General features: G+C 43.1%; 1 protein-coding gene across 2 annotated transcripts in view; it reads right to left on the minus strand.

Annotated features, from left to right (window-relative positions):
* Positions 1-751: 751 nt before the first annotated feature.
* Positions 752-23,753, minus strand: part of BFSP1 (beaded filament structural protein 1) — a 55,596-nt gene continuing 32,594 nt past the window's right edge. For both annotated transcript variants that reach the window (XM_038393719.2, XM_038393720.2), the window contains exons 3-8: positions 17,248-17,343; positions 15,057-15,149; positions 14,105-14,212; positions 9,099-9,319; positions 4,065-4,150; positions 752-2,443 (exon numbers count right to left, since the gene is read on the minus strand). In XM_038393719.2, coding sequence (XP_038249647.1) covers positions 1,521-2,443; positions 4,065-4,150; positions 9,099-9,319; positions 14,105-14,212; positions 15,057-15,149; positions 17,248-17,343 — 1,527 coding nt within the window. In that variant the 3' untranslated portion in view covers positions 752-1,520. The remainder of the gene's footprint in view (positions 2,444-4,064; positions 4,151-9,098; positions 9,320-14,104; positions 14,213-15,056; positions 15,150-17,247; positions 17,344-23,753) is intronic.

The following is a 23,753-nucleotide window of genomic DNA, read 5'->3' on the forward strand; positions in this document are numbered from 1 at the left end:
ATATTTTGGCTTATCTGTACATGAAAACGAATATCAAAATATCAGCATTTCCCACAGGACAGAAATTCCAATTTTTGACAAGCTGTGGAATACTGTAACCATATTTTCTCTTGTGTCAAAAACAGAATACAGTCCTGCAAACCTTCACTCCCTATGTGCTTGAGCAATCCCATTGAGTTTAATAGGACTGCTCATATAAGTAAGATGGTACAGGATCATGTATAGAGTTTCTAGGTCTGGATCACTAAAATGCAACAAATTTGAGGGGAAAAAATAATAAAATGAAAATACCCCAACCGAACAATCTTTGAAGTGTCTGCAATCCTCTGAAGATATTCCAATGTGCACTAAAGACCTCAACCTCAGTAACATAGGATTTTGCAGTGGGCACAATTTTAAATAGATTTCAGAGTAGCATCTGTGTTAGTCTGTATTCGCAAAAAGAAAAAGAGGACTTGTGGCACCTTAGAGGCTAACGAATTTATTTGAGCATAAGCTTTGGTGACCTACAGCTCACTTCATTGAATGCATCCGATGAAGTGAGCTGTAGCTCACGAAAGCTTATGCTCAAATAAATGTGTTAGTCTCTATAAGGTGCCACAAGTACTCCTTTTAATTTTAAATAGAGTTCAAGGAAGCTATTTTTTAAAATCAGATAATAACAGACATTTTAAGCATAAAAATTAGATGCAAGCTGCTTAAAAATAAACACAATCGAAAACCCTATTGAAATCCTGTCCCCCTTGAGGTTTGTGTGTAAAGGCTGAAGACTGTTAATACATTCTTTTTTAAAGATGTCCCTTTTTCTCTTTTAGCATTGTTGCATATTTTATTCTCAGCAGCCGAGATAATATGTAGTAAGATCTTACTGACAAATTCAGCCACATTTTTGTTTGGTAACATATCTAAAAATAAATGATTGCTAAGCTCTCTTATACATATAGAGTATAAACAAGGGATGGTTGAAATACATTACTGAACTAAAGTGCTTAGTCTTTCATCTTGAAAATGACATGCCAGTCAGTTTGTTAATTGGTTAATACTAGCTTCGTTAATGCTACTGTTTGATGTTAAAGGTAACACACACCCACTATGACTATGTTCTTTAGGATGCAAAGCTTTTATTCAATGAACCAGATGTCACAAGCTAACATTTGCAGCTGTCTGAAAATTGGAAACTAATGGCAGCTAAAGCATCATTAGAGGAATATAAACTGTAAGGGGCCAATTTGTAGTGGGCACATATTACTTAGGTGTAGTTTAGACAGGCAACTTCTTAATAATAATTTTTTACTTGTCCTAATCACAAAAAGTGTTGTGCAAATGAACCTACTATTAGTTGCCCAAGTACATTTTAGTGATTATTACATTAAAGATAAACCTACACCAGACAGAATGGCCATTAATGTATCAATGTTTTATATCAAACAGCAAAAGTCTCACTATGTTAGCATTGGGTCAGGGGAAAAAATTGTCATTTAATAACTATGCCAGACAAGTTGCTTATCAAATGATGTAACTTAAGAGCCTTTGTCTCCTAGCTTCTTCTTGCTTGTCTTCTCAATTGTTGTCTCCACAATCATAGCTGTCTCTTCGTAAGTCTGAATTCTGTCATCTGAAAACTTCTCGATAGATTCCATTACTTCCACCTTCTCATAGCTCATAGAACTGGGTAAGCTTGGTTCTCTGAATGCTTGGCCTCCTCGTTGGTCTTCTCTGTCATACTCTGTCTCTTCAAATACGTCTGGCTCAGAAGGGCTGGCTACACCAGCTGGAGGTGCTGCCTCAGGCACAGTGATGTCAGGCTGCTTTGCGGGCTCTTCAGCTTTTTCTTCTGACTTTCTGCCCTGTTCATTTATTTCTTCTCTCTCTTCAAGCTCATATTGCATTTCATGGACTTCCCCTTTCTCATTTGCTGATGGCTCAGAGGGTTCAGGCAACTCTGGAATTGGCTCCACTTCCCCGCCATTTGGCATCTTTCCATTGCTAGTGGAAACAGTGATCCCACCTCCAGCCGGGGTGGAGGAAGAATAGAAACAAGGATGGTCATAGCTTGCTTCCCCTGTGACAAGTACATAGCTCTCTTTGGTAGACAAGTCAGTCTTAGGCTCGGGTCTCTTGAAGCATCTTATTTTCTCTCTCACAGTGTTACATAATTCATCAAAAGCTTTACTTATCCGAGCTCCGTCAGGCACATCCTCTGGGACTGTTTCTTGCTCAACTAGTTCTAATTCTTCCTGCTTAGGTTCACATATTACTGTGCTTTCATGTTTAAATTGCAGCTGATCCTGATGAAAGTCTTCCAGAGTTCTTTCATAGCGGTTTTCAGGTGAAAACCCATCTATGTCTTTGGAAGTGATCTCCTTTCTCCTAGAAATTTTCTTTGCCAGACCTTTTTGTCTTGGTTTTGCACTTGCAATCTCTTGCATAACCAGGGTAATATCTAAAGAAAATCCAAAACAAAGGCAACAGCACACAACATTGAAAGGAGTTGCCCAAGACAGTTTAGCAATCTATCTCCAAACCAAAGGGCCTCATTGTCAGTACAGTGTGTACAAAACAGAATGCAGATGCAAAGGTGGGCATGTATTCATTTTATGTATGAAAATGGCTATTCTGAGTGTGCAACACTGGGCATGTATCCATATTGCATGTACAAACACCACTTTTATACATAAAATGTATAAATACTAACTTTTGCATGTACAAAACTGAGTGTACAAAATCAACATCTATAAACTATGAAGATGAGACTAATGCTCTGAAAGTACATTTAGGGCTCACTGCTACTTTTCAATATAGTGTGCAACACCACTATCTTGAATCAGTAGCAGGCTTAAGGGCCATATCCACATGGAAGTAGCTCCTGTGGCTGCTTCACAGGATGCCTGGGCTTTCCAGCTGCAGAAGCGTCTCCCAGATGTGACGGGGAAAAACATCCCCATGTTCAAAAACATTCCCCCTGCTCCATTCCTTGTGGAAGAATTGCAGACTCCACCCACAGCTATCACCATAAATGCAGATCAGGTTCACGGGAATAGTGACAGGAGACTCACTCATATCCTAACACAGAGGCAACTTCTTCCCTTATTCTCTAGATACCCTCAAGTCAAGTCCTGTAGGTAATAATCCAAAGTACAGTTAGATGCATAGGCCAAATGCTCAGATGGTGTAAATGATCATAACTTGATTGACATCAATGGAGATGCATCTATGTACACCAGTTGAGGATCTGGTCCCCACGTATTAGTAGCTAATTTGTTCACTAACAAACTTAATTTAAGCCTGCTGTATTTGGTACAATGCTAGGGGAAACACCCTATTTGGTCTCCAAAAATTTGAACATGCGACATTTATCTTCATTTTTTAACATGCCTTGTTTTCAGTAAAACATCCAATTACCCATCTATTTATGAAACTTCTGAGACATCTGTCAATTTGGTATGTAAAGCACTAGGTATCAAACCATCCATCTCCATTGTTACAAAATCATTTCTACTTTAGCCCCAGATATTTGCCTTCACTAGTTCCTGCTCTTACGAACATCTTAATTCTAAATGTATTAATCATACAATTCTGGGGAGCAATCAGACAGCGTGGACTGTGACTTCATTCAGCTCAAACTGGGTCATGGCGGATAAACAAGGCTAAATTGCCTATTTGTATTTACAGGGCTACCCAAGTGTTCCTATCTTGTTTTGTGATAATGAAAGGATGGTCAGACTTGGGATATAACCTCAATCCTATGTGATCTCTTTGCACTATTTTTAAAAAGGCTGCCTGTTCTATTAGTTCTCTTTGTGCATCTCATTAATTCAGTGCAAGCTACTTCTGTTGCATTAAGTCATGCTACCAATATAGCAAAGGAACCGATTATTTAGGGGATCCAGCCTTCAAGGGCCAGATCTGAAGCCAACTGATGTAAACCGAAAGTCTCCCATTGATTTCAATAGGATCTGATTTAGGCCCCAACAATGGGGTCCATGCTGAAGACAAATGAAAATGGTTTAAAATGCAAATGTTCTTGTATTTACTCAAACAAGAAAAGAATATCAGACATTTACCTCGCCTCCTCCAGGCTGTAGTTTGGCAGGGTCTGTAGCTCTGTGTGAAGAGTGCAACGGGGGTTCCAATTATGGCAGAATTTAACCTGGCAGAGAGAATTAAACAAGTAGAACAGTTCACCTCATATCAAAATGGGAACATAAAATACCATTTAAATCAATATACTGCATAGGCTCTGTACTATTGGCCAAATTCCCTGCTGGTGTAAACCAGCAGTGCCTCCACTGTCTTCAATGGAACTATGCTGATTTACTGCAGAGGATCTGGCCTACTATACTTACATAGACGGTAGAGCAAAGCACATAGTTTTAAAAAGCAGTCCTAGTGTTGCTAGGGAATGATTTCATAATGTAAGGGGAGATTTTGAAAGGCACTAAGGGCAGTTAGCCATCCCAGGGCCCCTGGATAGCAGCAGGATCTGGGTATCTAAGTCTTTTGGTGATCTGCCCCATAGACCGAAGGGCCATATACAGACCTCAAACCATATGCATATGCAGTTTAATGCAAATAAAGAATCTAGTTTACTTTTATTGACTGCTTTCTTATTTAACTTAACTCAGTACAACAGCTCTTGCCATCTGCTCATTTTTCTTCATGCAAGCTCCCTCTAGTGTTCCCAGCCAGGCACTGGACCTACTTGTTCCTGCTCTGTTCAATTAACCTTGCATATCACCTGCAACTCTGAATGAACCAGTGGGAGCTCAAAGGCATATGAAATAAGAGGAGAAAACGCCCTTTCGATTCACAAGAACACACACAAAATGCAGTTTAAGGGTAAGGCTTATGGTGAGAAGTATCAGGTCAAAAAAAGCCCAAATCAGGTCACTTCTCAGTTCCCCCCACTAAAGGTTCTGCAATGCTGTGGACCAGCCAGCGGAGTCAGAAAACATAATATTACTGTCACTCACTGTACCTCAAAATAACAACCTGTATCCCCATATGCACCACTTGTGTATGATTATGCTATTTTGTAAAAAAAAATATGCATTGTGAAGTATCATTGGAAAAATCATAATCTATTAAACATTACAATCCTGTTGAAATGTAGGTATCATTACTGTACATGAAGTTACGAGATTTTTGCTCTGTGTTTGTCACTGAAACATGTTGCGATCTGGAAAACACGCACAGACTAGCTCTTCTCTGGGAACAAAGGAGTGACCAACACCCAATCAGGTGTCAAGCAACCATCATCGACCAGCAAGGGCCTTGTAAACAAGAGATTTACAATTCACATGAGAGTCAATTGCTCAAGCATGTACACCATAGGGCTGCCTAACCCCCATGACACAGCAAGGATTTTTCCAGCACCTGGAGGAGAGTATAAAATAAGGGACAGTGACATAACCACCTCCCCTCTCCTCCCCCTTACCCTCTGCTCCTACACTGAAGGCAACAAGATCGTTTGGAAGAAAAAGAAACATTTGAACTGCTGTGGGTTTTGGGTAAGAGAAAACTTATGACTTAAAATTGGACCTAAAATTGATAAAATTTAGGAAGTAGATTGCAATTTTCTTTTATTTCTTTTTGTAACCCATTCTGAACTCCTATGCCTGTACCACTTATAAATCATTTAAAATCTATCTCTTTTATGTTTAATCTAAACCAGTGTGTTTTTGGCTGAAGCGTTTAAGGAATCTATTCAGGTTACAAAGGCTGATGCATATGCACCACCCCCTGACACAGTGGCAAGCTAATTAATGAGCTTGCATTGATCAAGAAGGTCTTGAGCAGCGTAAGACCCACATTTCTGGGGTGCAATGCTGGAGCTGGGGGGGATTTGCTGGTGTCTCCTTGTATACAGTTCATGAGTGGCTGGAGAGAGCATTCATGTACTTTGCTGAGTGTGCCTCTGCATGCTGTTGGCTGAGTGAACAGAGCCTGGTGGCGTTTGCTGTTCACTAGCACAGCAGTGTAGGAGATCAGCCTGGGCAGGGGAGTTAAAGAGGTCACAGTGGTTCCACAATCCAGACTGCACTCAGGGGGGATGTCACAGGAACCTTCAGTGGAAATAAAACTTTGCCTGATTCTAGAGCCAAGTGCTAGCTCCAAAGACACCAGTGTGATCTTCAATAACGCTGCTCAGCTGCCTTCTAATCTTGGAGGTGTCTAACGTCTCTAGGCATCGAAGGGCATGGCTACACTGTAGAGCACCGGGAGTTAAACCAGCCTTCAGAGACCGAAGCAGGGAAAACGCTGCCTTGTTTTTACGCTGTCAGCTGGAAGCGCACTGGCGTGGCCACATTAGCAGCTCTTGGAACGTCACAAAGAGCAGTGCATTGTGGTAGCTATCCCAGGGTGTAAGTGGCTGCAATGTGCTTTTCAAATTGGGGGTGGGGGTGGAGTGTGACAGGGAGTATGTTGTGTGAGGTGTTTTGGGGGGCTGAGTGTGTCAGCGTGCTTTCTTGTAAGTTCAGACAGCAGCACCAGTGCAACTATCTCACACCTAAACCCCAGTGAGATCTTCGAATTGGGTATTGTCCCACCTAGCTGATCTGCAGGGCCTTTTCTGGTAGGCATGCTCAGAGCACATCTAACTCCACATCAAATGGCTGTGGGGTTGGGGAGGGAAGAGGGCAGATGAGGAGGTAGACCTAGACTCCCAACACCTTAGTCTCATGGTTAAGGATATGAGAAGCCCAGGTTCACTTCCCCTCTCTGCTTGAGGTGGAGACTGGATATGACGTTGAGTCTCCCATCTCTTAGGTGAGTGCGCTAGCTATGGGATATTTTGCTGTGGAAGTCTCTTAATCTCTCCTGTTGAACCTGGTCCACAGTTTATAAAGGCTGGAGAATCATTTTCTCTCTGCCCCAATGAATGTTTCAGTGTTTTATACAAAGTAAAGCCACTGTAACAGTCAAAATTGAGAAAGCCTGACCCCACGGTACCTCCTGCCCAGTGCTTCATGCACTCACCTGCAAGGTAAGAGACCTGGGTTCCAGTCACTGTTTCACATCAGGCAGAGGGGGAATTGAACTCTGGCCTCCTATATGTGGATGCTTTCTCCTTGGCTTTTGCTTTTGGAAAGAAAGGACTGCCCTGACTGACATACCTAACTCCAGCATAACGTTCACAGCGGTCAATCCCAAATGGAGGGAGATGCCTCCCATTGGGCATCTATCTCCCTTTAAGGGGTGTGACCTAAACCGCACACCTCTGCTGGGACTTTCCTATTGGTTAGCTTAGGTAGCTCCCTGCTCAGCATGTTGGCTTTTGTAAATTGCATTCTGAGGCATCTCACCCTTCCCAGGCCTGGGTAGGGAGCCGGGGCACCCAGCTCAGGACTGTGGATTCCACGAGGCAGCTGGACACATAAAAGTTAAGCACTACAATGGTGAGTCCCTTTTCAGGATCTAGCCCCAAACTGCTGGCAAGATTTTAAACAGCTAGCCCCCCAGTTTGTAACTGATGGGTTATTAGAGCTCTGCAGAGGGGCAGTCAGTTCATAGAATCATAGAAAGGCTTTCGTTTGCACCTGTCCTTTGTGTACAGAAATTAAAAGACAGCAGGCAAATGGTGACTAGACTGACAGGCTGGATGAGAACTTCATACTCTCCTCACACTGGCCCGGAGCCGTCTCTCTCCAGTGGCTTCAGTGGGCTTTGGATGAGGACCACTGTCCTCAAGTTCCTGCTTTGAGAACCCCGTGGGTAGTAAAGTTCACATAGGCTTTAGCGGGATTAAACAAATTCCCATTTTCAAATACTAGACTCCTGCACTGTCACTCACAACCCCCAGGGACGCACCATTAGGGTTGCCAGGTGTCGGGTTTTTTGTTTTTGTTTTTGTTTTGTTTTTTTTTACTAGAAAGTCCGGTTGAAAAGGGAACCCGGCAGTGTCCTGTCAGCACTGCTGACTGGACACTAAAAGTCTGGTTACCTGCAGTAACCACCTCTGCCACTGGGGAGTGGGAAGAGCAGCAGCTGCTGCTGGAGCCTGGAGGAGCACTCAGGAACAGCTCCAGCGGAGAGAGGTACCGGTGGCTCCCTTGTCCTGCCCCAAGCATGGCTCTCCTTCCCCCAACCTGCCCCACTCACCCTCCAGCCCCGGAGTGCACCTCTCCTTCCCCTGCCCTGCCCCAGCCACCCCTTCACTCCCAGAGCGCAGCTCTCCCTTCCCTAGTCACCCCTTCACCCCCAGAGCGCAGCTCTCCTTCCCCATCCTGCCCCAGCCACCCCTTCACCCCCAGAGTGCAGCTCTCCCTTCCCCGCCCTGCCCGAGTCACCCCTTCACCCCCAGAGTGCAGCTCTCTCTTCCCCGCCCTACCCCAGCCACCCCTTCACCCCCAGAGTGCAGCTCTCCCTGCCCTCCCCAGCCACCCCTTCAACCCCAGAGCGCAGCTCTCCTTCCCCATCCTGCCCCAGCCACCCCTTCACCCCCAGAGTGCAGCTCTCCCTTCCCCATCCTGCCCCAGCCACCCCTTCACCCCCAGAGTGCAGCTCTCCCTTCCCTGTCCTGCCCTAGCCCCCCTTCACCCCCAGAGTGCAGCTCTCCCTTCCCCGCCCTGTCCTAGTCACCCTCACCCCGAGTGCCACTCTCCCTGCCCTGTCCTAGTCATCCCTTCACCCCCAGAGCGCAGCTCCCCTTCCTCATCCTGCCCCAGCCACCCCTTCACCCCCAGAGTGCAGCTCTCCTTTCCCTGCCCTGCCCGAGTCACCCCTTCACCCCCAGAGTGCAGCTCTCCCTGCCCTGCCCCAGCCCCCCTTCACCTCCAGGGCGCAGCTCTCCCTGCCCTGCCCTGCCCCAGTCACACCTTCACCCCCAGAGTGTGGCTCTCCCTTCCCCATCCTGCCCCAGTCACCCTTCCGCCCCTAGAGCCCTGCTTAGTTGGCAGGGGGAGGATGGTGAAGAGAGCGCGAGCAACAGGACGGGAGAGGAGCCGGGGGCAGAACCTTGAGGAAAAGAGGTGGAGCAAGGGGTGGGGCCTCAGGGGAAGAGGCACAGCAAGTGGGGGAGATTCCAGCGCTCAGTGTCAGGTTTTCACAAATTACAAAGTTGGCCAACCTACGCTCCATACAGAAAGTAGCCCTACCGGTTGTCTTCATTCTCTATGATACGTTTGTACCGCTCCAGCTCATTCTCGAGGGACTGCTGGTATATCACCAGCTGGTGACAGTCACTTGTGTACTTCTCCAAGGTTCTTTCAGCATCCTCTATCTCCTTCCTAAGAGTTTCAATCTGCTCGTTGTACAGCTGAACCTCATCATCATAACTCTCTTGAGTGCTCTTAATAGCTTGTTCCAGCATGGTTGTCTGAAAGAAAGAAAATTGAAAGCAATGATATACAGCATTTCCGATGTGGGGACTGACAGACATTTTCAGAGGAATCATTAAATGGTGAAAAATACTTTTCTATGTCAGCAAACTAATGACTGAAAAAAATTGTTTTCTTTGGATAATTATTGAAGAGGAAACTGACTACAATACTATGCATGACTAGTGAGAGGGGCTAGTGAAGACAGATGGATGGGAGATGTTTTTCCCAGCCCATGAGAGTTTGAGATTTCAATTTTTTTCCCATACTGAAGTAAGATGAAAAGTTGCAACCTCAAACATTTTCATGGACCAATAATCTGAAAAAAAAATTTAGATTGGGTAAATCAGAATGTTTTGTTTTTATAATTCTGAAACCTTTTGGTTTGCTTTTGATCTTTTAAAAACCCTTTTAAAGTGTAAGTTAAATAAAGTCCCAAACTTTTCTACAGAAATGTTTGGAATTGGGAGCTTTGTCGAAACTGACTCTTCTGCAAACAGTTTGGAGTTCTACAAATCTGCATTTTCCTATGAAAAAGTATTTAGGTCAGAAAATTCCTCACCAGCTCTCACTATGAAGATGTTTCCCAGAGAGCATCTAAGTGGACTAGATGAATAGCTTCTACAAAGGTCTTGGATTCCCTTGCACAAGCTCTGAAAACTGGCCCTGATGCTGCACCATTAAAGCCAATTGGCATTTTCATTACATTAATTTAGTTATTAATTCATATTTAAAAAAATACATCTATTGCTCCCACCCAGTACCATGGTCATCTATTCCCTAAATTAAAACATAGACCAAGGCATTTCTATAAATATACCCGTCATAGCTAGGGTGACCAGATAGCAAGTGTGAAAAATCGGGATGGGGGTGGGGAGTCATAGGCACCTATATAAAAAAAGGCCCCAATTATTGGGACTGTCCCTATAAAATCGGGACATCTGGTCACCCTAATCATAGCCCACACCACCCTAAGCAGCCTTAATATAGACAGTGAGAAGATGGGCTTTGCAAAGCTGGTCTCTGGCAGACTAAAGGGAGGGTGGGGAGCAGGTTTGTAAATTGGCAGAAGGATGGTTTTGCAACATAGCCAGGAGATCTGCGCTCGATTCCTGACTTCACTGCAGATGTTATGTATGTTTCCAGGCAAGTCAATCAGAATTTCAGTGTTGGTTTAGTGACCACAGTGCTGCATTTGCGGGGGGGGGGGGGGAGAGACACATTACTGCACTATGCTAACAGCAATGGCCAGAGTCGTTCTGCCCAGGGAAGACCCAGGCAGCCAGAATTCCTCTGGCAGGAGCAGGCTCATGTCTGCTTCTTACTGCTCCTTTTTGGAGGTTCAGCCTATATTCTTCATGCACCATCTCTTCTTTAGAGGAAGTTTAGGTCTAGCCACCTTACATCCCACCCAGCCCCAGTAGGTTGTGTAGCACCAATGAAGTTGCTAAACACCTCTTGTACTTGGCACTCTAAAAGCTCCAGCATAAGGATTACAGGTGCTGACTGGACAGGAGCACAGAGGGAAGAGAGCTGCCTGTTCTGCCCAATCAGGAGGTGACTAAAATCTGGCCCATAATCTCTTTCTACCTCAGTTTCTTCAGCTGTCAGATGGGGAGTATAATACTTGCATAGCTCATTATTGACTGTAAAGCTCACCTTAGATGGAAAGGTGCCACATGAGACTGAAAGTGATTAATTCTGAGACTACTAGTAGTACAGCCATGTTACTAAATGTGACATCACTGGTGCCACGGGCATTATGGGAGCTCAGTGTGCAGAGCTGCAGACCAAGTTACAGCTAGCTGCAGTACAAGTGTAGCAATCAAAAGACAAACTTTAACATTACAAGCTGCATCCTGCCGTTGACCGTCACAAAACACTTGGGGAGAGTCAGATACAGCGAGCAAGCAGCATCTAATCCTCAAGGGATTTTCACTCCACCCGCAAGTGAAATGATGACCAAGGAAGAATTACATGGGAGTTGCCTTTAAATGTTACTATCAGAATATTATGGCTTGTAGAATAACTTAACCGCCTGTGCAGTGACTCCTGCAGAGAACTGGGATTTTATTAATGCATCACTGGACTGTAAGTTGGCCACAAGATGGTGCTGAGTCACTTAAAAAAAAAAGCTAGGGAATTGCAGCAAAGTGTTACTTCTGCTGTTATTTCTCTATTTTATTACATAATTCCTATACCACCTTCTTTGTTTTGTTTTACAAACAGTCACACTTTATAAGAAGGGTTCATTCATAACTAGTCTATAGAGCAGTCGTTCTCAATCAGCACACAGCTGTGGTCCATGTGACGTCCTCAGGGGCAGGATAACTTGGGAGGGGCCCCAGATGCAGAACCTGTGTGGGGTGTAAAAATGGGGTGGTGCAGGATTGGGCCATAGGTAATGGAACTAGGGATGCTGGAGGTGCTGCTGCACCCCCTGGCTTGAAGTGGTTTCCATCATAGTCAGGGTTTACCATTTGGTTCAAAGGCTCTCAGCTCTGGGTGCTGGGGGCAGTTGCTGAGGAGTTCTCGGGGGCAGTTACTAGGTGGAGGGCTGGGTGGGGGACTGGAGGGGGCAGTTCCAGGGGCGTTGGCTGATGGAGGGCATTCTCTGGCTGTGGAGGGGCAAGCTTGGGGGGCTGGGATATAGTCCCTGACTGGAGAGGCTGGATAAATGGGGGACAGTCTCTGGCTGGGGGGGCACCCTGCACTGGGCAGGGCTCCCCATCTTTGCCAGTAGGCTCGGCAGCCGTGGTCTCTGGGCACTCAGCCTAGCTGCACTGGCTGGGGGGCACCATGCACCGGGCAGGGCTCTCCATCTTTGCCAGCAGGCTCAGCAGTTGTGCTCTCTGGGCACTGAGCCCAGCAGCAATGCGGTGCAGCCTTGCCACCCTTACAATAAATTAATTTTAACAGTTAGTGTTTTGACTTATTTACTCATTTAAAATGCTCTTGGCAGACATTTGCCAATGTTGAAATGAAAGCTGCTGTATCGATTTGAATTGTATTGCTGTCATATAACAAATACTAAACCTGGTTGGTTTTTTGTGTGGCTGTACTGGCAGTGTATGTATTGTGTGCATGCTGCCCACAAGACACAGAGCTCTGCATATGTGGTCCACAATGGTAAATAGGTTGAGAACCACTGCTGTAGAGGGTTAATAAATCATTAATATATTTGTTTAATAATTCATTACTCAATTGTTATAGACTGTGGGGAGAGGGGGAGCTGTTTCCAAAGAACCTGAGTGATTTGTTTTATTTGGGAAAATTCCACCCTGAGATTCAAACAGCTCAATAGGTTGATTATAACCATGGCTTATAACCACCTATACCCTCCTTTTACTGATATTCTCAATATGAGTATAACTGCTATATTTGTCATTTATTAACCCTTTATAAATGGAATCTTAATAGAAAGTGTCACCTTGAAAATGAAGATTTCTTTCTGAAATTAGGACTAGTAAAGGCCAGATTATGCTAATCTTTTCTTGGGTTAATCATCTGAAGGCAGGTTTCTCCAGCTACTTGTACATCTGAGCAGAACTCAGGCACCGTCACAGTCCATGCTCTCCCCTGAGTGCAAGGTGAATTCCTGACTAGGGTGTTAGACACCTCAAGGAGGCTGAGGTAGAGGTGTGGCCTTAGCCCAGCCCCTCTGTGTGCTGGTCAGAAGAGCGGGCGAGACTTAGCAAGCTGCAGTAGTGGCTGTACTTCTCAAGATCTCTGGGAGGTGCTGTGTATCAGCACACCATCCCAGGAACAGGCACAAAGGAGCCCTTACTTGCCGTGTTAAGCTAATAACTTTCTACAACTCCCCATTAATTAGGCCTTTCCTGGGGGTGGGCATATAGGTCCTGACCTTCATGGTTTAGGTTGCTGTTCAGTTTTCAGCTTAGCCTGACAGGATCACAGAGCCTAGTGAATTGCTGCAGAAGACACAAGCTGCACTATGAGGTACTTGGCTGGGGACAGGCAGGAACTGCAGGAAAAGTCCTTGTAACTCATGTCCTGTGAATCAGCACTGCACAGACACAGAGACTGTTGTTACTGATGGTCCCTGGGTGTAGCTGAAAGTGCTAATTCATTGTTATTGTAATCAGGGATATGTGTAGGCTGCTGTGTGAAACCTGACATGCACTTTTTGAGGAAATTCATAGATTTTAACGTCAGAAGGGACTGTTGTGATCATCGGGTGCGACCTGCCTCATGGCACAGACCATAAAATGTCACCCCAGTAATTCCCACATCAACCCCAGAGCTTGTGGAGTGAATTTAGTGCTCAGGGAAAGCGCTGAATGACATCTCTGAAGACCTCTGATTTTATCCCACAGTGCCAATGCATTTCATACTGGATTGAGCGAGGGGGAGACTCAGTCCCTGGACCTTTTCAGTCATCGGCCTGTCTGCTGAGACTGTCCATCAGCAACCCAGTTGTGATCTGGGCATCTTGTTCCACCATGTACTGGACTAAGGCCTCCAACCATTTCTACTCAACCTATTAAGCAGCTATCACATAGTAATAACTGACCCTCTGAAACTAACTACATAAACCTTCATCCCATGGTTAGACAGAAGGCAGAAGCTGAGATAGGTAAAGTTTGAATAAAAAAAAAAATCCTTTTCAGGCATCCATCTTATTTGTAGGTATAATACATATGCTCAAAACCCCATTAAATACCAGCCATGCTGAATTATTCAATGTTAGGTGTTGATTTGTTGCAATTACACTAGCCTGAATCAATGAGGGTCACTAGACTTTCCAGTTAGTTATATAGTACCTCAGTCTGCAGTTTCAATTTCTGAGTCTGCAGCTGACAAAGAATGCTCTTGTACTCTTCCAGCTGACTCTGCAGGATAGGAATTCTCCTTTCTGCCATCAGCCTTTCCTGAGAGAAAAGAAGAAAGAACATCTGATCGTGTAAACATGCCACCAGAGATTTCATTACCTACAGTCAATCTGAAAAGACAAAATGAATGATGATGAGATGACACCTCAGCCTCTTGCTACTTAACTTTAATGGTCTCAAGTTCCCAGTGGAGGCACTGTAGAAGCACGGCTTATGGTTTAAAATAGTTCATTGCATTTGAAAGGAAAAGATTTGCCATTCACTCTCAAACAAGAACTGGTTCCTGGGGTACTGTCCTACACTGGTGCAAAAGTGAAACCCACCATCTTTGTCTCACCTGGTTTCATCCAATCAGTTTGATTCACAAGGGTCCATCCCTCTTGCTCTTGCCCCATCTTGCCTCTTTGGAAAGGGAGCAGACAAAGTAGGCTCACATCCCCATCTCCAAATCCTGGAATCTCTTTACTCTGATTGAGCTGTAGCTCACGAAAGCTTATGCTCTAATAAATTTGTTAGTCTCTAAGGTGCCACAAGTACTCCTTTTCTTTTTACTCTGATGGGACACATCCCTACTTCTCCTGCTGCTGGACTAGCCTTTTAACATGTCCCAGAACATACCTGGCTAGCAGAAATCCCTGTTCAATACTTCTGACATCTCTTTTGATCTTAAAGCTCCTAAAGCTCACTTAAATTTTTTCAAAGCTGCAACTTTGATCTTCTGTTGTTATCATTAGCAATTCCACATTTACTCACAGACACCACAGCACCTCCCTCTACTTAGAATAGGAAATAGATGGACTATCTCAGGAACTTAGGGTAAATATCGACTATCACATTGTGAGTGCTCACTACATAGAATTTATTTATTCAGTGAAACACTTACCTCGCTTACTCCAACTGTAATGGTGGCCACACTAGGGGTCATTTGGATGATCTGTTGTAAAATGCTGACATAGGTCTGTATTTCCATGATATTCTGTGGTGGAGTAAAATTATTTTAATTAGTAACTAGTAGAGCAAGATTTTCAGTTCAGCTGTCTGAATGTCTGTGATTTATTTCTTGATAATAACTTCTTTCACTGGTAAAAGTATGGGTCAAATTCAGATCTGCCGTACATACATGCCACCCTGACTCTAGTGGACTTCTACCCATCTGAACGGGACTCTATATGTGTTCGCAGTTTAGTAACCCTATCACCACATTCAGATAGTACTTTGCTAAAGCTGTTCAGTTACTGATGAGATGCAGCATATTCTTAATTCAGTATTATGTTACTCATGTTTTAAGGGAACAAATGGGAATATAATCTGATCTAGTCACCGATGGAGGAGAGGTGGAAGGGGTAAGGGTGATTAATGGTGTAATAAAGACCGGTGGAAGGAGGTTATTTTCATTTGTATGGCCGATGTGTAGAACTGTGACTTCTTTCAGATGACACTTTGTAAATGTGCTTAAAAAAGGTTGACCAAGTCCAGCATCTGGTTTGAGTCATCGACCATTGACCCTGTTCTAGTTTTTGTCTCTAGACCTGATCTAGCTTCCATAGCTCTCAATGGAAAAAATTCCAAAGAAATGTGAAAAAGGATTAACGTTAGTCTCGCTCCTTTTACCAAATCTATTCCCAGTTTATATATAAAAAGAAAAGGAGTACTTGTGGCACCTTAGAGACTAACAAATTTATTAGAGCATAAGCTTTCGTGAGCTACAGCTCACTTCATCGGATGCATTTGGTGGAAAAAACAGAGGAGAGATTTATATACACACACAGAGAACATGAAACAATGGGTTTATCATACACACTGTAAGGAGAGTGATCACTTAAGATAAGCCATCACTAGCAGCGGGGGGGGGGAGGGGGGGAGAAAGGAGGAAAACCTTTCATGGTGACAAGCAAGGTAGGTTAATTCCAGCAGTCCGAGTGGCTATCCTTCAACAAAAAAGCTTCAAAAACAGACTCCAACGAGAGACTGCTGAATTGGAATTAATTTGCAAACTGGATACAATTAACTTAGGCTTGAATAGAGACTGGGAATGGATGAGTCATTACACAAAGTAAAACTATTTCCCCATGGTATTTCTCCCCCCCACCCCACCCCCCACTGTTCCTCTGATATTCTTGTTAACTGCTGGAATTAGCCTACCTTGCTTGTCACCATGAAAGGTTTTCCTCCTTCCCCCCCCCTCCCCCGCTGCTGGTGATGGCTTATCTTAAGTGATCACTCTCCTTACAGTGTGTATGATAAACCCATTGTTTCATGTTCTCTGTGTGTGTATATAAATCTCTCCTCTGTTTTTTCCACCAAATGCATCCGATGAAGTGAGCTGTAGCTCACGAAACTTATGCTCTAATAAATTTGTTAGTCTCTAAGGTGCCACAAGTACTCCTTTTCTTTTTGCGAATACAGACTAACACGGCTGCTACTCTGAAACCAGTTTATATATGGCTCCTAAAGCTATTTAATGATGGATCTTTTCCTGGGAATGCCAGACTACAATCCTCCCAGTCACACCCTTTACAGAACTTGAATCAGGCAACATTTTATAGCGTTCATGCTACAAAACGAATTGTTGTACCTCTGTGTAAAACAGTAAGGCCTATATCGACAAGCCTATTCAGGCACGTGATTCCCACTGATTCCAATGGGAGCTAGGTGCCTAAATACGTTTGAGGCTCTTGGCCTGACTGCTTATCATGGTACTCAGGATGGCTCAAACAGGACTGGCCCCTCTATAGATTAAATGATGATAAAGGATTCAAGCAGATCCTGTTAATCATGTTAATGATTCTAGACTGCTGACCTTGAGTGAGTGAGCTTTGATAAAATACAACAGCCTACTTGTTGGTCTAGAGAATACCGAACTGAATGTATTTTGTTCACTAACATATCCAGTCTTACCTGGGGTCACTGGGTTTCTTTGAACCTTTTCAAAATGCCTTTTTACAATAAAACAAAACAACAAATCTTTACCCTGTAGGTGTCTGAAGTGGCCACTGAAAGAGATCAAAGGTTAGCGTGACACTTTTCAGCCTTCCAGACTCCTCTCTGAGAGGTGGGGAATTCAGTGCAATTACCTTCTTGTACCTGTCCTTTGTGGCATTAATGTCATCCTGCAGGAACTGTGATTCAATCTGAAGTTCCAGATTACATAACAAAGCTTCATCTGCTTCCTGCAGTGCAGATAAACATGACATTTTTAGTACTGGCTTCAGGATCGCTAAGAATAGAGGAGCCACTTATCCAAAAAGTGAATATTTTAAAATTTGTAGCCACCTATGTTGAGAATTAAAGACTAATGCGAGAAACAAAGATATGATGAAACCAACAAACAATATGCACTTTTATCCATGCGGCTCTCCCGTGGTATACACTATTTTTCTAAACAAAGCTGATAAAGACAAGCAATTAATACATTTCAGCGCTGTGTCGCTGTCACAGCTCATTCACCATATGCTTTATGATGGCTGGGAGCCAAGGAATAGACACTTTATGAAATACCAATCACTGAAGCTTGCAATGGTGTCTGATTCTAAGCAGGAGGAATCAACAGTATAAGGCATTGATTTCTCCAATGTTTGTGACAGTGTTTGATATATTTTGACACTTTTTAAAATATCACACTAAAGAACATACCATATTTCTGTGTCAACCTGAAATTTTTCATCCCTTCATTTTGTGACATCTCACACATCATAAAATTGGATTTTTCTGACACATTTCTGGGACTATTAATTATTAACATGGTGGCCCACAAAAACTAGAAAAGCAAGTTTGGGGGCAAAAAATTGCAATTAATTGTAAATTCAGGAGGCAGAAGATTCTCAGATTCCAGCTGGTCTAGAGAAATGAGCATGGAACTCACAATAATTACCGTGATTTACACCTGAGTAACAGAGAGCAGAATCTGGCCCAGTATCTAACTCCTGTTTCAATTCTAAGAGGTCACTTGGCTTATTACTGAGTTATACTACTTTAAACAAGCTCCTGAATATAAAATACTTCCCAGTAACTTTAAATCATACAATACAAAATAGCAAGTTCTATGGGGATAAGTTTCAGACTGCTATCTAATACATCAGCATCTCATTAAGTATATTGTGTGCCAATAGAGTGAAAATTTAGTTTCTGGTAGGACTCCTGAACATGACCAATTGAATCCTTCTTGCAACTCCCTAACACTCAGTGGTTCCTATGACATTTTATAATTTACATAAGTGGGGTGTTTTCATCAAGCTATAAATGCAATATGAACCTGATCCAAAGCCCACTGATATCAAGGGAAAGAAACTCACTGCTTTCAATGGACTTTGGATGTGATACCTGAGCTGGCTGAATTGCACCAATACAATTGAATTGACATTTACAAAAGACAAAAGTATTCCTTGCAGTGATAAAAAAGGTGTTAAAATATATCAACAGATGCAGGCTTGGCATCTATAGTTTATATAATCTCAGGGTAATCTGGACCTTGAGTAAAATCCTAACCCCCATTGAAGTCAATGGCAAAAAAGCCCACTAACTTCAATGGAGCTAAGATTACACTCCTTGTATGTTGGAGGATTGTTTACACGTAACTCTTTGTCAGGAAATCAATGCATTTTGGCAACTTCTGTGACCAAATGTTTGTGGGTAAAATCTTAAATTACATAAGCTCTCTGAAAACCCTGGAGACATTTTTTTCACCATGTACACTCAGCCCTTTACAGCCACTCTCTGTCAAAGGTTTTGTTATGATATTACAAAATCCCATAGATTTTCAGTAGATCTTATTCTAGAGAACAAAGTACATCCTGAGACCATGGCAGGGAGGTGGGAGAGGAGAGTCCTTTTCTCAATTGTTTTTGCAATTTGTTTACTTTCTGCATTTGACTGCACTTTAAGTATAGTTTCACAATTTCCCGATACAAGCAGCTATTCAGGTCATTCCACCTGCTTTATTAGCGTGTCTCTGACCAAGCAAGAGCAAAAAGAAATTGTAAAACGTAGGAATATCTGACTGTAAAATCAAAAATTTGACAGCGAGTCTCCAGGGCAGCTATACATCTGAAAGTGCATTTAATTCATACTTTTATATTAAGTAGTTTCAAGGTGATGGTGTCTCTTTAGTTCTATCACACCAGATGTTTAGTGGTAAGTTGTGCTCAACAGCAATAATCATCAGCTTTATAGCAACTTTGGGGTAGCCATGGATGCTAAAATCACTAATATTTCATGGGCCTGATTCAGATCTCATCTAGACTAGTGTACCACCACTGGCTTCAATGCAGATCCTCCTTTTTTAGGCCTCAACTAACCAATGCATTTAAGCACATGCTTCATTTTAAGCACATGAGAAGTCCCACCCCTATTCAACAAAGCACTTAAACAAGTTCTTAACTTTAAGCACCCACTTAATTCCTGATGAAATCAATGAGACTTATACATATATATAAAGTTAGCATGCTTTTCAGTGATTTGCTGAATCTGGGCCTTGCACCAGAGACTAGAATCAGGTGTCATGTGTGTGAGTTTATGAGATAGTTGCATTCAAAATGCATATGCTTTTTTTTCTTGACTCATTTCTTTCTTCATAATTCCAACCACACTGCTCATGCCAGCTCCTCAAGGTAAGAGTATGCTAGTGAAAAGATCTGATTCAGTACTTTCCAGGATTTGGGATAGAAAAGTGAGCATGTGCACTGTGAACCTACCTATATCATAGTTGCCAGCACATGGGGGATTCTGATCTCTATTGTAAATCAAGCGTATCTCCATTGAAATCAGTAGTGTTACATTGGTGTCCGTGAGATCAGAACCAGGCCCATTCAATATAATTGATTTTGTCATATATAATATAACATAACATAACATAATCCCAATGTTGATACAAAGGCTAATGATTAGTTCTCAGGAAAGTGTGTTCTACTTCACACAGAACCTAACCTGACACAATTAAAAAGTCATCAAGGGAAACTAAGACCTGATCTACACTTAAACGTTAGGTCCAAGTAACTATGGTGCTAAGGGGGTGTCCAGGTTTCTTCCCCATTCTGAACTCTAGGGTACAGATGTGGGGACCTGCATGAAAGACCCCCTAAGCTTATTCTTACCAGCTTAGGTTAAACGCTGCCACCACCAAAGTGTTACACAAAGAACAGGGGAAGTGCCCACTTGGAAACGTTGCCCAAAATATCCCCCCAAGCATTACACCCCCTTTCCTGGGGAAGGCTTGATTAAATCCTCACCAATTTGCATAGGTGAACACAGACCCAAACCCTTGGATCTTAAAAACAATGAAAAAGCAATCAGGTTCTTAAAAGAGAATTTTAAATTAAAGAAAAAGTAAAAGAATCTCCTCTGTAAAATCAGGATGGTAAATACCTTACAGGGTAATCAGATTCAAAACATAGAGAATCCCTCTAGGCAAAATCTTAAGTTATAAAAAGACACAAAAACAGGAATATACAATCCATTCAGCACAACTTATTTTAATCAGCCATTTAAACAAAACAGAATCTAATGCATATCTAACTAGATTGCTTACTAACTCTTTACAGGAGTTCTGACCTGCATTCCTGCTCTGGTCCTGGCAAAAGCATCATACAAACAGAGATAACCCTTTGTTTTCCCCCCCTCCAGCTTTGAAAGTATCTTGTCTCCTCACTGGTCATTGTGGTCAGGTGCCAGCGAGGTTATCTTAGCTTCTTAACCCTTTACAGGTGAAAGGGTTTTTCCTCTGGCCAAGAGGAATTTAAAGATGTTTACCCTTCCCTTTATATTTATGACAGGGGGTGTGAAAAATTCAGACCCCAGAGTGCCACAGCTATGCCAACTGAACCCTCAGTGTAGATGCAGCGAGGTCAATGGACGAATGCTTCCTTTGACCTAGCTACCATCACTTGGGGAGGTGAAGCTCCTACAGCAGTGGAAAAAAAACATCTTTCCATCCCTGTGAGAAGTGTCTGTGCTATGGCACTACAGCAACATAGTTACAGCATTATACCTAAACCGCAGTGGCATCTGTAGCATAGACACGGTTTGAATAAATAACTGACTACACAGAGGAACATGCATAAAGTACTATCAAATGCACAAAGGAAACAGAAAATATGGGAACAAATATTTTCCCCTAATCGACGTCAGTCAGAGTAACACTAGACGTTGCTTGTCACAATAGGATCTTAAAGGGGCTGAAGGGAGACAGATTTTTAAACATATGGCATGCCTTTAAAACTCACCACTTTCAATTATCAGAGGTAAATATCTGGTACAATGATCAGATCATGTGCAGTGAATTAAACTGGGCAGGGCATGTGACTGTGGTGAAAGAGGAATTTCCTTTTTCACATGCACAGCAAACCAATCACCCGGGCTGATATGCTATTCAGAAATGTGTTGATGCTTGTGATTTTCATCATGCCATTGACTCATCCAGCCAGGTTTGCTGATGCACCAATAAAACCACCATGAACTTTTTTTACTCTAGAGCTAGTTAACTGCACTGTGAGCAAATGCCACTAATTAAAACAGACCATGACCAGAATATTCTAAGCCAGTCATCAGGAATTTGTGGAGCATTTATGCAGCCTTAATGATTTCCTATTGAGAGAAAGATCAGCACAACAATGATAGTGTTAGGAGCCTTATGGGGGAAGCAGATATCCCCAATTAGCAAATATTTTTGTATGTAATGAGCAAATCTAGTCTTTAGCTTTTCAAATGTTTGCCCAAGGGAGAAAATGCATTCGCAGTTTTTCTTTCTAAATAAACTAGATTTAGCTATGTATTCACTGAACCCTCACGCTGTATCAAAACAACACATCATTCAATTATTTTCTCCTCAACTTTGTATCATTCTTTCGTTATTCTTTATCTGCATTTTTAAAAAAAAAAAAACTTTAGATATTGACTCCAGCAGTGATAAAGGGCCCAGATCTTCAATGGTATTTAGAGCCTAACTCCCACTGATAAATACCTTTGAGGATCAGGGCTATTTTCAAGCAATAGCAATGAGATAGGACAAGTCCAGTGCTCTGCAGAATTGTTGTTTAATGCTTCTGTATGTTGATGTGTTCCTCCCTATTTGTAAAGATTCCTGCATGTATATAAATTTATCCTGAGTACTATGCACAGAAAATGAACTGCAAAGCAGAACGGACTTATCTTTCTGAGTAAAAGCCACTGCATTTCTACATCTATAAATTGACTTGAATATACCCAAATACTAGTTTAAGTGTAAGGTGATGGATATGGGGATATGAATTCTGTGTCACTGATAAATATGGACAATGCAATCATGTCAAATGCCAGAACTTTGCTTTCAGCATAATATGCATCTCATATCTGCTGTCTGCCCTGCTGTAGAGAATACTGCTGTCAAGAACCTGCTAAGATGTATAACATCCTCCATGTCATTTGATATAATGTGAAATGTATCAGTGGCACAGAATTTTACCACACGCACATACATGTATGGAGTAAACGGTTTGCAAAATGGCCTTCATGACAGGGCTTGGATCCCTGTTTGTTGTTAATGGAGAAAGGTACAAAATTTACAAACAACAAATCATTCACTAAACTGAGCCCCTTTTCCTATTCATCAGTAGTCTGCAAACATGCAGTAAGCCTCTTCATTATTCAGATGGACCAGTGAATGTTGCGTATGAACACATTTTTTCCTAAAGATTGCTCACAAACTGGTTGCCTTGGTGAGCGTTCCATTGCTCATTTGATAGTTTGCTCTCTGCGGTTTGTAATCTTTGTCACCTGATATTGTTTTTGTTCCCTGATTGCGTTACCTAATATTTATAATTACTTCTGTCTGTGTGAAAGATGCTATCTGACTTCACCTTCTGACCTAGGGACCTCCAGAGCTAAGTGCACAGCTTGAGCTGAAGCTCTTAACCTATAGCTCCAACAGACTCAGCCAGAGAGAGAGACCTCTAACCAGGGCTGAAAGTAAGTCGAGTGACTTACCAGTATGCTGGGGCCAGCCCTAGCCCCTGGAAGGGGCGGGGTTGAGGGGGTCAGAGCCAGCCCCAGCCCACCCTGAAATGTAAGTGCCCCCCCACCTGGGTAGCAGCAGCAGCAACCCGGGGCTCTGGGGCTATTTAAAGGGCCTGGGGCTCCCCTCTTCTGATGCCCCGGCCCTTTAAATAGACCCCGGAGCCCTGGGGTAGTGGGGGCTCCAGCTGCCTCTGCAGCCCTGGTCCTTTAAATAGCTGGAGCCCCACCACTTCCCCAGGTAGAAACAGGGGAGCCGCGGGCCCTTTAAATAGCCCCCGGAGCCCTGCAGTCGCTACCCCAGGGATCCAGCAGCGGAGCTCTGGAGGCAATTTAAAAAGCCTCGGGCTCCAGCCACTGCTGGGAGCCCCAGACCCTTTAAATTGCCCCCTTGGGAAGCTGGGCTGCCCCAGTACAGTGCACCGGCTCTTGCCGGTACGCTGTACTGGGGCGTACCGGCTTACTTTTACCTCTGCCTCTAACACACATTCACATTTTGATAATGAGAAGGGATTTAGAAGAAGCTGTATTCATTAGTGTGGTACAGTAGCATGCTATATTTTGCTCTCTCTTTTTATGTTCCTCTTCATCGATAAGG

Source organism: Dermochelys coriacea, chromosome 3 (genome assembly GCF_009764565.3).
Source record: "Dermochelys coriacea isolate rDerCor1 chromosome 3, rDerCor1.pri.v4, whole genome shotgun sequence".
Taxonomy (NCBI): Eukaryota; Metazoa; Chordata; order Testudines; family Dermochelyidae; genus Dermochelys; species Dermochelys coriacea.